A 13,381-nucleotide genomic window follows, 5' to 3' on the forward strand; every position below is an offset into this window, starting at 1 on the left:
GCGCTTAACAAATGCATTCATTAATAGCAACTGGTTCTAGTGATTTGGATCAATTAAATTGATGGTGGGCCCTTAATGACTGGCCAGAAGGAAACTTAGGGATGGAGGGGGGAAGAAATAAGGATGATGTTCATAATAACGATAATAATAAATAATAGTAATTGCGGTACTTGTTAAGCTCTTAGAGGTCCTATACTAAGCTCTGGTTTGGATACAAGCAATTGGGTTGGACACGGTCCCTGTCCCGCATAGGGCTCCAGTCTCAAGCCCCATTTGTACAGATGAGGCAACCGAGGCCCAGAGAAGTGAAGTGATTTGCCCAAGGTTGCACAGCAGACAAGTGGCAGAGCTGGGATTACTTGTGGAATTTGTTAAACTCTTAATTTGTGCCAAGCACTGAACTAAGCACTGAGGTAGATACAAGATAATCAGGCTGGATAGAGTCCCTGTCCCACCCGGAGCTCACAGCCTTGGGGGAAGGAAAACAGATATTGAATCCCGATTTTACAGATGAAGAAACTGAGGTGGAAAAGAGGGAAATGACTTGCCCAAGGTCACACAGCCGGCCAGCGGAGGAGCTGGGATTAAAATCCAAGCCTTTGCTCTTTCCACTAGGCCTCACTGTTTCCCTCCCGCCCTACCACCACTTCTGCCCTCTATTACATTCCGTCATTTGAGGGTGACTAATTGCAGTATGACTAAAAGGTCGGGGGTGGAGGGGGGGAAGAAAGCCTATCTCGACATCAGAACCCTTCTTCTGCTTGATTTCACTTGCAGCGTAGAAACACACAGAATCAAGATGGGCAGACTGGGCTGTTGGGAAGCTCTGGAGGCTTCACTGAAGGCTGCATATGTGAGCCCTTAGCCCTTAGCCTAAGCCCTTTAAGCGCTTAGTACAATGCTCTGCACACAGTAAGTGCTCAATAAATATGATTGATTGATTGATTGATATGTGGCTGTGGCTACCTTTTCACTCCCCCATCTTCCTGGGCTCCTATAGTTCTCTCCTCCCTACCCGAGGAGGGCTTTCTCTATGAAAACAATTGCTCTGAAAGTTGGTTCTGCAGAAAGAGGGGTCTCAGAAGGTCTGGGCTCAACACTTTCCCGAGGCACGGGTTTCTCCTTCCAGCTGCCCCAGTTGCTACTTCACAGTAGGAGGGAGAAGGTGGCACAGTGGATAACGCACGGGCCTGGGAAGCAGAAGGTCATGGGTTCTAATCCTGGCTCTGCCATTTTTCTGCTGCGTGACCTTGGGCAAGTCACTTTGCTTCTCTGGGCCTCAGTTACTTCATCTATAAAATGGGGGTGGAGACTGTGAGCCCCATGCGGGGCAGGGACTGCGTCCAACCCGATTTGCTTGTATCCACCCCAATGCTTGGTACAGTCTTGCAATCAATCAATCAATCGTATTTATTGAGCGCTTACTGTGTGCAGAGCACTGTACTAAGCACTTGGGAAGTAGAAGTTGGCAACATACAGAGACAGTCCCTACCCAACAGTGGGCTCACAGTCTAAAAGGGGGAGACAGAGAACAAAACCAAACATACTAACAAAATAAAATAAATAGAATAGATATGTACAAGTAAAATAAATAAATAAATAGAGTAATAAATATGTACAAACATATATACATATATACAGGTGCTGTGGGAAAGGAAGGAGGTAAGACGGGGGGATAGAGAGGGGGATGAGGGGGAGAGGAAGGAAGGGGGTTAAGCACATAGTAAGTGCTTAACAAATACAATAATACTAATAACTGGGGATGGGGGACGGGGCGCTCGCCTGTGGCTCAGTAAATACTGTTACACTACACTGAGTTTGGAGGGGGGTTAGAGAGACAGGGTGATGGCGGTGGAGAAGAGGCTTCTTTAACCTCGAACGGTAGCTCTGAGGCCCTCCTGAAAGGGAAGTGCAGACCACCTGCACAAAATGAGTCGAAAAAAATTTCCCACAAGAGAGCAAAATCCCCTAGTCAGCCTCTCCCAACCGCAGCTGAGCTCCCCGAGGGACAGGGACCGTGTCCAATTCCCACCTGTGCATTCTCTCCCAGCGCTTCATACAGTGCTCTGCATGTGGAAAGCGTTTAATAAGTACCATTACTCCTATTGAGCAATCTGGTGAAATCAGTTTAGGAATCTGATCTCTTCCTCCGTTCCTGGAAAAGAATATGGACCAGCAGGGATAACGTGAACCTCTCCGGCTCGGGCTGAAAGGGGCTTGGGGATGGAACTGCTGATCAAAAATGAAAGTCTAGGGTACTTTCCATTTCCCAAGTTCGACAGATATCTTTCCCCTTTTCTCCCTCCAGACAGCAGTGGAGAGTAGGCATGGCTGATTGCTGATAGCACTTCTTCAAGGCCATGGAATCCAATGAAGAATCCAGCTCCAACAGCCCCAAATTACAGCAGTGCCCTATTAAGTCTTGCCTTCAAACTTCACCGTTTTCCATTTTTTAAAAAAATGTTATGAACTAGATGCTTTCTATATCATGTTCTCCCTCCTACTTCAACTGTGAGCCCCACAATTATCTTGTATCTACTCTAGCACTTTTAGTACAGGGCCTGGTGCATAGTAAATGCTCAACAAATACCACAATTATTATTATGTACAAAAACACAGTGCTTAGCGCTAGGGATGACGCCAGATGACCGGGTAGAGTCCTCATCTCATGCAGGGGCTCACAAGTTACAACGTTGGAAAAGCTTGTCCCCGTTTTATAAATGAAAGCACTACAGTGCTGAGAGGTTAAGTCATAGTCTAGTGGACAGAGCACAGGCCTGGGAGACAGAAGTCATGGATTCTAATCCTGGCTTCGCCATTTGTCTGTTGTATGACCCTGGGCAAGTCACTTCACTTCTCTGGGTCTCAGTTACCCCATCTGTAAAATGGGGAGTGAAACTGTGAGCCCCCTGTGGGACAGGGACTGTGTCCAACCCACTTTGCTTGTATCCAACCCAGCGCTTAGTACAGTGCCTGGCATACAGTAAATGTGTAAAAAATACCGCAATTATTATTATTATGTCAGAGGTCTGTCTCCCCCCTATAGACTGCAAGCCCGTTGTTGGGTAGGGACCATCTCTAAATGTTGCCGACTTGTACTTCCCAAGCACTTAGTACAGTGCTCTGCACACAGTAAGTGCTCTACAAATACGATTGAATGAATAAATGAATGAATATATTGAGTGCTTACTGTGTGCAGAGACCTGTACTACTACTACTAATAATAATGATGGTATTTGTTAAGCACTTACTATATGCAAAGCACTGTTCTAGGTGCCGGGGAGGTTACAAGGTGATCAGGTTGTCCGGGGGGGCTCACAGTTTTAATCCCCATTTTACAGATGAGGGAACTGAGGCCCAGAGAAGTTAAGTGACTTGCCCAAAGTCACCTAGCTGACAGTTGGCAGAGCCGGGATTTGAACCCATGACCTCTGACTCCAAAGCCCATGCTCTTTCCACTGAGCCACGCTGCAGAGTATGCTTTAACAATAAACACAGACGTTCCCTGCCCACAACAAGCTTAAAGTCTAGAGGGGGAGTCAGACATTAATATAAATAAATGACAGATATGCACATATGTGCTTGTGGCGTTGGGAGGGGGGACAAATAAAGGGAACAAGTCAGGGTGACGCAGAAGGGAATGGGAGAAGAGGAAAGGAGGGTTTAGTCAGAGAAGGCCTTTTGGAGGAGACGTGGCCCCTCCTTCCTCTCCCCCTCGTCCCCCTCCCCATCCCCCCGCCTTACCTCCTTCCCCTCCCCACAGCACCTGTATATATGTATATATGTTTGGAAGTATTTATTACTCTATTTATTTATTTATTTTATTTGTACATATTTATTCTATTTATTTTATTTTGTTAATATGTCTTGTTTTGTTGTCCGTCTCCCCCTTCTAGACTGTGAGCCCGCTGTTGGGTAGGGACCGTCTCTGTATGTTGCCAACTTGTACTTCCCAAGCGCTTAGTACAGTGTTCTGCACACAGTAAGCATTCAATAAATACGATTGAATGAATGAATGAATGAATGAACGACTTGCCCAAAGTCACACGGAGGGAGAGTGGCAGAGCTAGGATTAGGTCTCCTGATTTCCCATCCTTGCTCTGTCTCCTATTCATTCATTCAATCGTATTTATTGAGCGCTTGCTGTGTGCAGATCACCGTACTAAGCGCTTGGGAAGTACAAGTTGGCAACATATAGACCACACTGCCTCTTCTTTACCAGTACCCCTAAATTTGGTTTTTCTCCAAAATCTCCCGAGTAGCAGGAAAAGGGTAGAGAGGTCAATGGCACAAGATCCAGACGAAGCCACTGGTCACATATTCGTCCATTTCTCCGGCAGACCTCCCATCGCTTGTCCCCGCTTGGGGGAATCTCAGCACTATCACCCCCTCAACCACCTTGTTGTCCTCCTCCTTCAGGATCACCTCCCGTCAAGCGCTTAGTACAGTGCTCTGCACACAGTAAGCGCTCAATAAATACGATTGATTGATTGTGTACCCCGACTCAGTCTCCACACCGGGTGACCTCGCGGTGATATTCAAGTCCCCCAAACTTCTGCAGTGACAGCTTTCCCTTGGGTAGGGTAGAGAGACTGTCTCTCTATGTTGCCAACTTGTACTTCCCAAACGCTTAGTACAGTGCTCTGCACACAGTAAGCGCTCAATAAATACGATTGATTGATTGATTGATTCAGGATGACCCATTGAAGATCGGAGCCATCTGGGGACTGTCTTCACCACCCAGTTAGGACAGTGCTCTGCACACAGTAAGCGCTCAATAAATACGGTTGATGATGATGATGATGAAGACACCAAAACCCATTTAGAGAAGGAAAGACCCTCACTCACCCAAGTCCTCCATTGTCCCAAACGGAGAAGCCCGGCCTCCCGTCGGCTCTGGAGAATTGAGCTGTATCTTCGTGAGAACCACGGGGAAGAGTGAGATGGAGTACAAAGCTCGAAGCCAGCCTCTTTCAGTTCCTGTGTTTGCTCTGCACTTCCTCTCTTTCGTATGTTGGAGGGGTTTTTTTTTTTGGGTTTTTTTTTATCTTTGTGGGTCTTGTTTTTCAAAATGAAAAGCGATTGATGGAGGAGGAGAACTGTCCATTTGAGCAGGCGGTCTGGGGAAGGCTGGTTGCTTGCCTTAGAGCCTCGAAGGCGCGAGAAAGGCAGGGAGGCTGAATACCCACCAGGTCTCCCCGTAGTCCCCCAGAAGGAGTAGTGCGGCTATCGATGCCAGTCTATTTGTTTTGTTTTGTTGTCTGTCTCCCCCCTTCTAGACTGTGAGCCCATTGTTGGGTAGGAATTGTCTCTATCTGTAGCCCAATTGTACTTTCCAAGCACTTAGTACAGTGCTCTGCACACAGTAAGCGCTCAATAAATACGAATGAATGAATGAATGAATCCCGGCTCTGGCACTTTCCAGCTGTGTGATCCTGGGTAAGTCACTTGGCTTTTCCTCACTGGTAAACTGGGGATCCAATACCCGTTCTCTCTTCCCCTTAATAATAATAATAATAATAATAATAATAATGATAATGGCATTTATTAAGCACTTACTATGTGCAAAGCACTGTTCTAAGCGCTGGGGAGATTACAAGGTGATCATGTTGTCCCACGTGGGGCTCACAATCTTCATCCCCATTTTACAGATGCGGTAACTGAGGCCCAGAGAAGTTAAGTGATTTGCCCAAAGTCACACAGCTGACAATTGGCGGAACTGGGATTTGAACCCATGACCTCTGACTCCAAAGCCCGTGTTCTTTCCACTGAGCCATGCTGCTTCTCTAACAATTATAGTATTTGTTAAGTGCTTACTATGTAGCAGGCACTGTACTTCTAGACTGTGAGCCCGCTACAGGGTAGGGACCGTCTCTATATGTTGCCAACTTGTACTTCCCAAGCACTTAGTACAGTGCTCTGCACACAGTAAGCGCTCAATAAATACGATTGAATACGATTGAATGTACTAAGCGCTGGGGTGGATACAGGCAAATTGGGTTGGACGCAGTCCCTGTCCCACATGGGGGCTCACAGTCTCGATTCCCATTTTACAGATGAGATAACTGAGGCACAGAGAAGTGAAGCGACTTGCCCCGGGTCACACAGCAGAAAAGTGGTGGAGCCGGGATTAGAACCCATAACCTTCTGATTCCTCGGCCCGCTATAATAATAATAATAATAATAATAATGGCATTTATTAAGCACTTACTATGTGCAGAGCACTGTTCTAAGCACTGGGGAATTTACAAGGTGATCAGGTTGTCCCACGTGGGGCTCACAGTCTTCATCCCTATTTTACAGATGACGGAACTGAGGCCCAGAGAAGTTAAGTATGCCATTCTGCTTCTGGTTGTAAGACTCCTCTGGGTTGGAACTTGTGTCTGAACTGGTTGTATTGTATCTGCCCCAGCATTTAGCACAATGTTTGGTACACAGTATGTGCTCAACAAATACCACAATTATTATTATTGTTGTTACTATTATTGTTACTAGAGTCCTAGAACCCAGTAGAAAAAGAAAACTGGGAACTCACTGAGATTGGTAGAATTGGAATTCAGTGCACTGGCCAGCCACGATCTCTTCCTTTAAGACTGTGATGAATGTTTGTTTGTGCGCACATTTTCAGACTTATTTTTTCCTATGTAATTGAAATAGATTTTTTACATAGGAATTTGTCCTTGTCTCATTTTAGATTCTTAAGAGAACATGTAATTGTGACGATTTTTAAGTGCCTACTGTGTTCCAGGCACTATCTTAAGCGCTGGGGTGGATACAAGCAAATTTGGTTGGGTATAGTCCCCGTCCCGCATAGGGTTTACAGTCTTAAGGGGGATTAAGACTTAATCAATGGTATATACTTAGTCCCCCTTTCACAGATGAGGGAACTGAGGCACAGAGAAGTGAAGTGATTTGCCCAAAGTCATACAGCAGACCAGTAGCGGAGCCGGGATTAGAACCCATGACCTTCTGACTTCTAGGACTGTGCTTTATTCACTGTCTTATATTATAACCCTTCGGGGCCTAGAACAACTATATAAACACGTCAGTTAAAGAATTGGTTAGAGGATGGGTGGTTTTTTCGATAACCAAAAAGATTAGACTGTGAGCCCACCGTTGGGTAGGGACCGTCTCTATATGTTGCCAACTTGTACTTCCCAAGCGCTTAGTACAGTGCTCTGCACACAGTAAGTGCTCAATAAATATGATTGATGATGATGATGATGATTAGAGAAGCAGCAAGCCTTAGTGGAAAGATCCCGGGTTTGGAAATCAGAGGGTGTGGGTTATAATCTCGGCTCCGCCACTTGTCAGCTGTGTGTCAGCTGTGTTCCCCCTCCTTCCTCCCCCCCCGCCTTACCTCCTTCCCCTCCCCACAGAGCCTGTATATATGTTTGTACATATTTATTACTCTATTTATTTATTTATTTTACTTGTACATATTTATTCTATATATTTTATTTTGTTAATATGCTTTGTTTTGTTGCCTGTCTCCCCCTTCTAGACTATGAGCCTGCTGTTGGATAGGGACCATCTCTATATGTTGCCAACTTGTACTTCCCAAGCGCTTAGTACAGTGCTCTGCACACAGTAAGCACTCAGTAAATGCGACTGAATGAATGAATGAACTATTCTATTTATTTTGTTAATGATGTGCATCTAGCTTTACTTCTATTTATTCTGATGACTTGACACCTGTCCACATGTTTTGTTTTGTTGTCTTGTCTTCCTCTTCTAGACTGTGAGCCCTTTGTTGGGTAGGGACTGTCTCTATATGTTGCCAACTTGTACTTCCCAAACGCTTAGTGCAGTGCTCTGCACACAGTAAGCACTCAATAAATACGACTGAATGAATGAATGACTGTGACTCTGGGAGAGCCACTTACCTTCTCTGTGCCTCAGTTCCCTCATCTGTAAAATGGAGATTAAGGCTTTGAGCCTCACGTGGGCCAACCTGATGACTTTGTATCGATCCCAGTGCTAGGAACAGTGCTTGGCACATAGTAAGCGCTTCACAAATACCATCATTATTATCATCCGTAAAATGGGGATTAAGACTGTGACCCACGTGGGACAGCCTGATTACCTGGTATCTACCCCAGTGCTAGAAGAGTTCTTGGTACATAGTAAGCGCTTCATAAATACCATCATTATTATCATCCGTAAAATGGGGATTAAGACTGTGAGCCCCACACGGGACAGCCTGATTACCTGGTATCTACCCCAGCGCTAGGAGAGTTCTTGGTACATAGTAAGCGCTTAACAAATACTGTAATTATTATTGTTTTTATCATTATTATTGAGCCCACTGTTGGGTAGAGACTGTCTCTATATGTTGCCAGCTTGTACTTCCCAAGCGCTTAGTACAGTGCTCTGCACACAGTAAGCGCTCAATAAATACGATTGATTGATTGATTGATTATTATTATTATTAGCCACCCAAAAGGAAATGAACTGGAGAGTACGACTTTGTAATACCTAAAGTCGCCTGTGGGTGGCGGTGCTGCCTTTAAAATGTGTTGATTACTAATTAATAAATGATGGTATTTGTTCATTCATTCATTCATTCATTCAATCGTATTTATGGAGCGCTTACTGTGTGCAGAGCACTGTACTAAGCGCTTGGGAAGTACAAGTTGGCAATAGATAGAGACAGTCCCTACCCAACAGTGGGTTCACCAAAGGGGGAGACAGAGAACAAAACCAAACATATTAACAAAATAAAATAAATAGAATAGATATGTACAAGTAAAATAAATAAATAGAGTAATAAATATGTACAAACATATATACATATATACAGGTGCTGTGGGGAAGGGAAGGAGGTAAGACGGGGGAATGGAGAGGGGGACGAGGGGGAGAGGAAGGAGGGGGCTCAGTCTGGGAAGGCCTCCTGGGGGAGGTGAGCTTGCTTACTATGTGCCAAGCATTCTTCTAAGCGCTGGGGGAGACACAAGGTAATGAGGTTGTCCCACTTCGGGTCACAGTCTTAATCCCCATTTTACAGATGAGGTAACCGAGGCCCAGAGAGGTGAAGTGACTTGCCCAAGGTCACACAGCTCCAGCGCTTAGAACAGTGCTTTGCACATAGTAAGCGCTTAATAAATGCCATCAAAAAAAAGTGGCAGAGCCGGGATTAGAACCCATGACCTCTAACTCCCAAGCCTGGGCTCTTCCCACTGAGCAATCCTGCTTTTCTTCCTTGAGGGCAAGGAACGTTTCTACCTATTCTGTTGCGTTGCAGTTTTCCAAGCGCTTAGTACAGTGCTCTGCACACAACGTAAGCGCTCCATACATACCACTGATCAGCATCAAAGGTTGAAAAAATTCCCGCCTTTGATACTGTCATTCATTCATTCATTCAATCGTATTTATTGAGCGCTTACTGTGTGCAGAGCACTGTACTAAGCACTTACCTGTACTGAAGTCAACCCAACCCATAGCATCATGGCACCGGCACTAAGTCTGGCTAACTCCTGCAACTGATAGTAATAATAATAATAATAATAATAATAATAATAATAATAATAATAACTGTGGCAACTGTTAAGCCCTTACTATGTGTCAGATGCTGTACTAAGGGCTGGGGTGGATATAAGCACATCAGGTTGGACGCAGTCCCTGCCCCACAGCTGTGTGACTTTGGGCAAGTCACTTCACTTCTCTGGGCCTCAGTTACTGCATCTGGAAAATGGGGATTAAGGCTGTGAGCCCCCCCATGGGACAACCTGATCATCTTGTAACCTCCCCAGCGCTTAGTGCAGTGCTTTGCACATATTAAGCGCTTAACAAATGCCACCATTATGGAGCTCTCGGTCTCAATCTCTATTTTACAGGTGGGGGGACTGAGGCCCAGAAAAGTGAAGTGACTTGCCCCATCAAAATCTGGAGCCATGCCCATGTAGAGCATGGAAATCTCAAGTGTTGTGTTATACATTTACAGTTTAATTAAACTTTTAATTTCTTTAGGTCCCACTCCTGTTTCCAACTGGGCTCAGGAGTTACGCCTTGTAGACTGCATTTCAACAAGGGAAGCGGTGTGGCCTAGTAGAAAGAGCCCAGGCCTGGGAGCCAGATGATCTGGGTTCTATTCAATCAATCAATCAATCAATCGTATTTATTGAGCGCTTACTGTGTGCAGAGCACTGTACTAAGCGCTTGGGAAGTACAAGTTGGCAACACATAGCGACGGCCCCTACCCAACAGTGGGCTCACAGTCTAGAAGGGGGAGACGGAGAACAAAACCAAACATATTAACAAAATAAAATAAATAGAATAGATATGTACAAGTAAAATAAATAAATAGAGTAATAAATCCGTACAAATATATATACATATATACAAGTGCTGTGGGGAAGGGAAGGAGGTAAGGCGGGCGGGATGGAGAGAGGGAGGAGGGGGAGAGGAAGGAAGGGGCTCAGTGTGGGAAGGCCTCCTGGAGGAGGTGAGCTCTCAGTAAGGCCTTGAAGGGAGGAAGAGAGCTAGCCTGGCGGATTCCCATCTCTACCCCTTGTCTGCTCTCTGACCTTGGTCACATCACTTAACTTCTCTGTGCCTCAGTTTCCTCATCTGTTAAATAGGAATTCGATTGCCCTCCCTCCTCAAATCCGCCAATCGATCACACTTCCCCCCCCTTCAAAGCCCTACTGAAGGCTCACCTTCTCCAGCTAGCTTGGTGGATTCCCATCTCTACCCCTTGTCTGCTCTCTGACCTTGGTCACATCACTTAACTTCTCTGTGCCTCAGTTTCCTCATCTGTTAAATAGGAATTCGATTGCCCTCCCTCCTCAAATCCACCAATCGATCACACTTCCCCCCCTTCAAAGCCCTACTGAAGGCTCACCTTCTCCAGAGGCCTTCCCAGATTAAGCCCCCTTTTTCCTCAATTGCCCCTCCCCGTCGCCCCAACTTGCTCCCTTTATTTTACCCTCCTCCCCCGCCCCACAGCACTTACGTATATATCTATAATTGTATTTATTTATATTGATCCCTGTTTATTTGTTTTGATGTGTATATGTCTATAAATTCTGTTCATATTGATGCCGTGGTTGCCTGTTTACTTGTTTTGATGTCTGTCTCCCCCCTTCTAGACTGTAAGCCCGTTGTGGGCAGGGATTGTCTCTGTTGCTGAATTGTACTTTCCAAGCGCTTAGTACAGTGCTCTGTACACAGTAAGCGCTCAATAAATATGATGGATTGATTGATTGACTGTTTGTTCTCTCTCCCTTTTCTATGGCATTTGTTAAGTGCTTACAAAGTGCCAGGTACTGTACTAAGGGTGGCTCAGTGGAAAGAGCCCGGGCTTTGGAGTCAGAGGTCATGGGTTCAAATCCCAGCTCCGCCACTTGTCAGCTGTGTGACTTTGGGCAAGTCACTTCACTTCTCTGTGCCTCAGTTACCTCAACTGTAAAGTGGGGATTAAGACTGTGAGCCCCCCTGTGGGACAAGCTGATCACCTTGTAACCTCCCCAGTGCTTAGAACAGTGCTTTGCACATAGTAAGTGCTTAATAAATGCCATCATTATTATTATTACTAAGCACTAAGGTACAACTAAGGTACTTACAACTAAGCTTATCAAATACTGCAATTATTATTATCATCATTAATATTTTTATGTAGACTGAGTGTAGCAGGCTGGGGCTTCCCTGACTAACCTCGCATCTCCCCACTTTATTTTCCCTTCCGACTTTGTCATCAATGGTATTTATTGAGCACTTCCTAGGTGCAGAGCACTCTGATAAATCGGTAGACATGTTCCTTACCCACAGGGAGCTTACAGTCTACAGTAGGAGACAGGCATTAAAATAAATTATAGATATGCACTGAAGTGCGGCGGAGGTGAGGGCGGGTGTGAATAAAGGGTACAAATCCAAGTGTAAGTGTGACCCAGATGGAGAGGGAGTAGGGGAATGAAGATTTAGGGAAGGCTAAAAAACGGATTTTAATAGGGCTTTGAAGGTGGGGAGAGTGATCGTCTGTCAGATATGAAAGGGGAGGGATTCTCCCTCCTATTTAGAACCCCACTTGGGACCAGATTATCTTGTAATAATAATAATAATAATAATAATAATAACAATGATATTTGTTAAGCGCTTACTATGTGTGAAGGCATTGTTCTAAGTACTGGAGCTAACCCGGCTCTTAGAACAATGTTTGGCCTAATTATAATTAATTAATGATGGTATTTGTTAAGCGCCAGAGGCAGGATGAGGGTGAGCGGTCACAGTGGAGATAGACGAGATCAAGATTCGTTGAACAGGTTGGAGTTCGACGAGGGTAATGTGTGGATTCTGTTGTAGTAGCGTGGCTCAGTGGAAAGAGCACGGGCTTTGGAGTCAGAGATCATAGGTTCGAATCCCGGCTCTGCCTGGAAAATGGGGATTGAGACTGTGAGCCCTATGTGGGGCAGGGATTGTGTCCAACCTGATTTGCTTGTAATAATAATAACGATGGCACTTGTTAAGCGCTTACTATGTGCAAAGCACTGTTCTAAGCGCTGGGGAGGTTACAAGGGGGCTCACAGTCTTAATCCCCATTTTACAGATGTGGGAACTGAGGCTCAGAGAAGTCAAGTGACTTGCCCAAAGTCACCCAGCTGACACTTGGCGGAGCCGGGATTTGAACCCATGACCTCTGCCTCCAAAGCCCGCGCTCTTTCTACTAAGCCCCGCTGCTTCTCTGTATCCACTGCAGCGCTTAGTTCAGTGCCTAGCATATAGTAAGCACTTGAGTACCATTATTATTACTATTATTAAATCTGTTGGGTGATTATTCTCTCCAAAGGCCCACCTCCTCCAAGAGGCCTTCCCTGACTAAGCCCTCCTTTCCTTTTCTCTCACTCCTTTCTGCGTCACCCTGACTTGCTCCCTTTATTCGTCCCAAGCGCTGAGTACAGTGCTCTGCACACAGTAAGCGCTCAAGAAATACGATTGATGATGATGATGTCAGCCGTGTGACCTTGGGTAAGTCACTTAACCTCTCTGAGCCTCAGTTACCTCATCTGTAGAATGGGGATTAAGACTGTGAGCCCCCACAGGGGACACCTCATTACCTTGTTTCCCCTCCCCAGCGCTTAGAACAGCGCTTGGCACATAGTAAGCACTTAACAAATGCCGTCGTTATTATTACGAAGTCAGGGAAGTAAGGCTGAAGGGGGCAAGGCGACTGAATGGTTTTCAAGGTAAGGAGTCTCTGTTTGATATGGAGGTGGATGGACAATTTACAGAGATTCTTGAGGAGTGGGGAGACGTGGTCTGACCGTTAATTTAGAAAAATGATCCCGGCAGCAGAGCGAAATATCAATCAATCAATCAATCAATCGTATTTATTGAGCGCTTACTGTGTGCAGAGCACTGTACTAAGCGCTTGGGCTTAGTACTC

The 13,381-nt window shown here is 45.5% G+C and overlaps 1 protein-coding gene across 1 annotated transcript in view; it reads right to left on the minus strand.

The window, feature by feature from the left end:
* LPXN (leupaxin) overlaps window positions 1–4,909 on the minus strand; it is a 30,813-nt gene extending 25,904 nt beyond the window's left edge. Inside the window, exon 1 of the mRNA XM_038764873.1 lies at window positions 4,849–4,909. Within this exon, the coding sequence (XP_038620801.1) occupies window positions 4,849–4,861 (13 nt within the window). The 5' untranslated portion in view covers window positions 4,862–4,909. The remainder of the gene's footprint in view (window positions 1–4,848) is intronic.
* Window positions 4,910–13,381: the final 8,472 nt, after the last annotated feature.

The sequence above is a fragment of the Tachyglossus aculeatus genome, chromosome 22 (genome assembly GCF_015852505.1).
Source record: "Tachyglossus aculeatus isolate mTacAcu1 chromosome 22, mTacAcu1.pri, whole genome shotgun sequence".
Classification (NCBI taxonomy): Eukaryota; Metazoa; Chordata; class Mammalia; order Monotremata; family Tachyglossidae; genus Tachyglossus; species Tachyglossus aculeatus.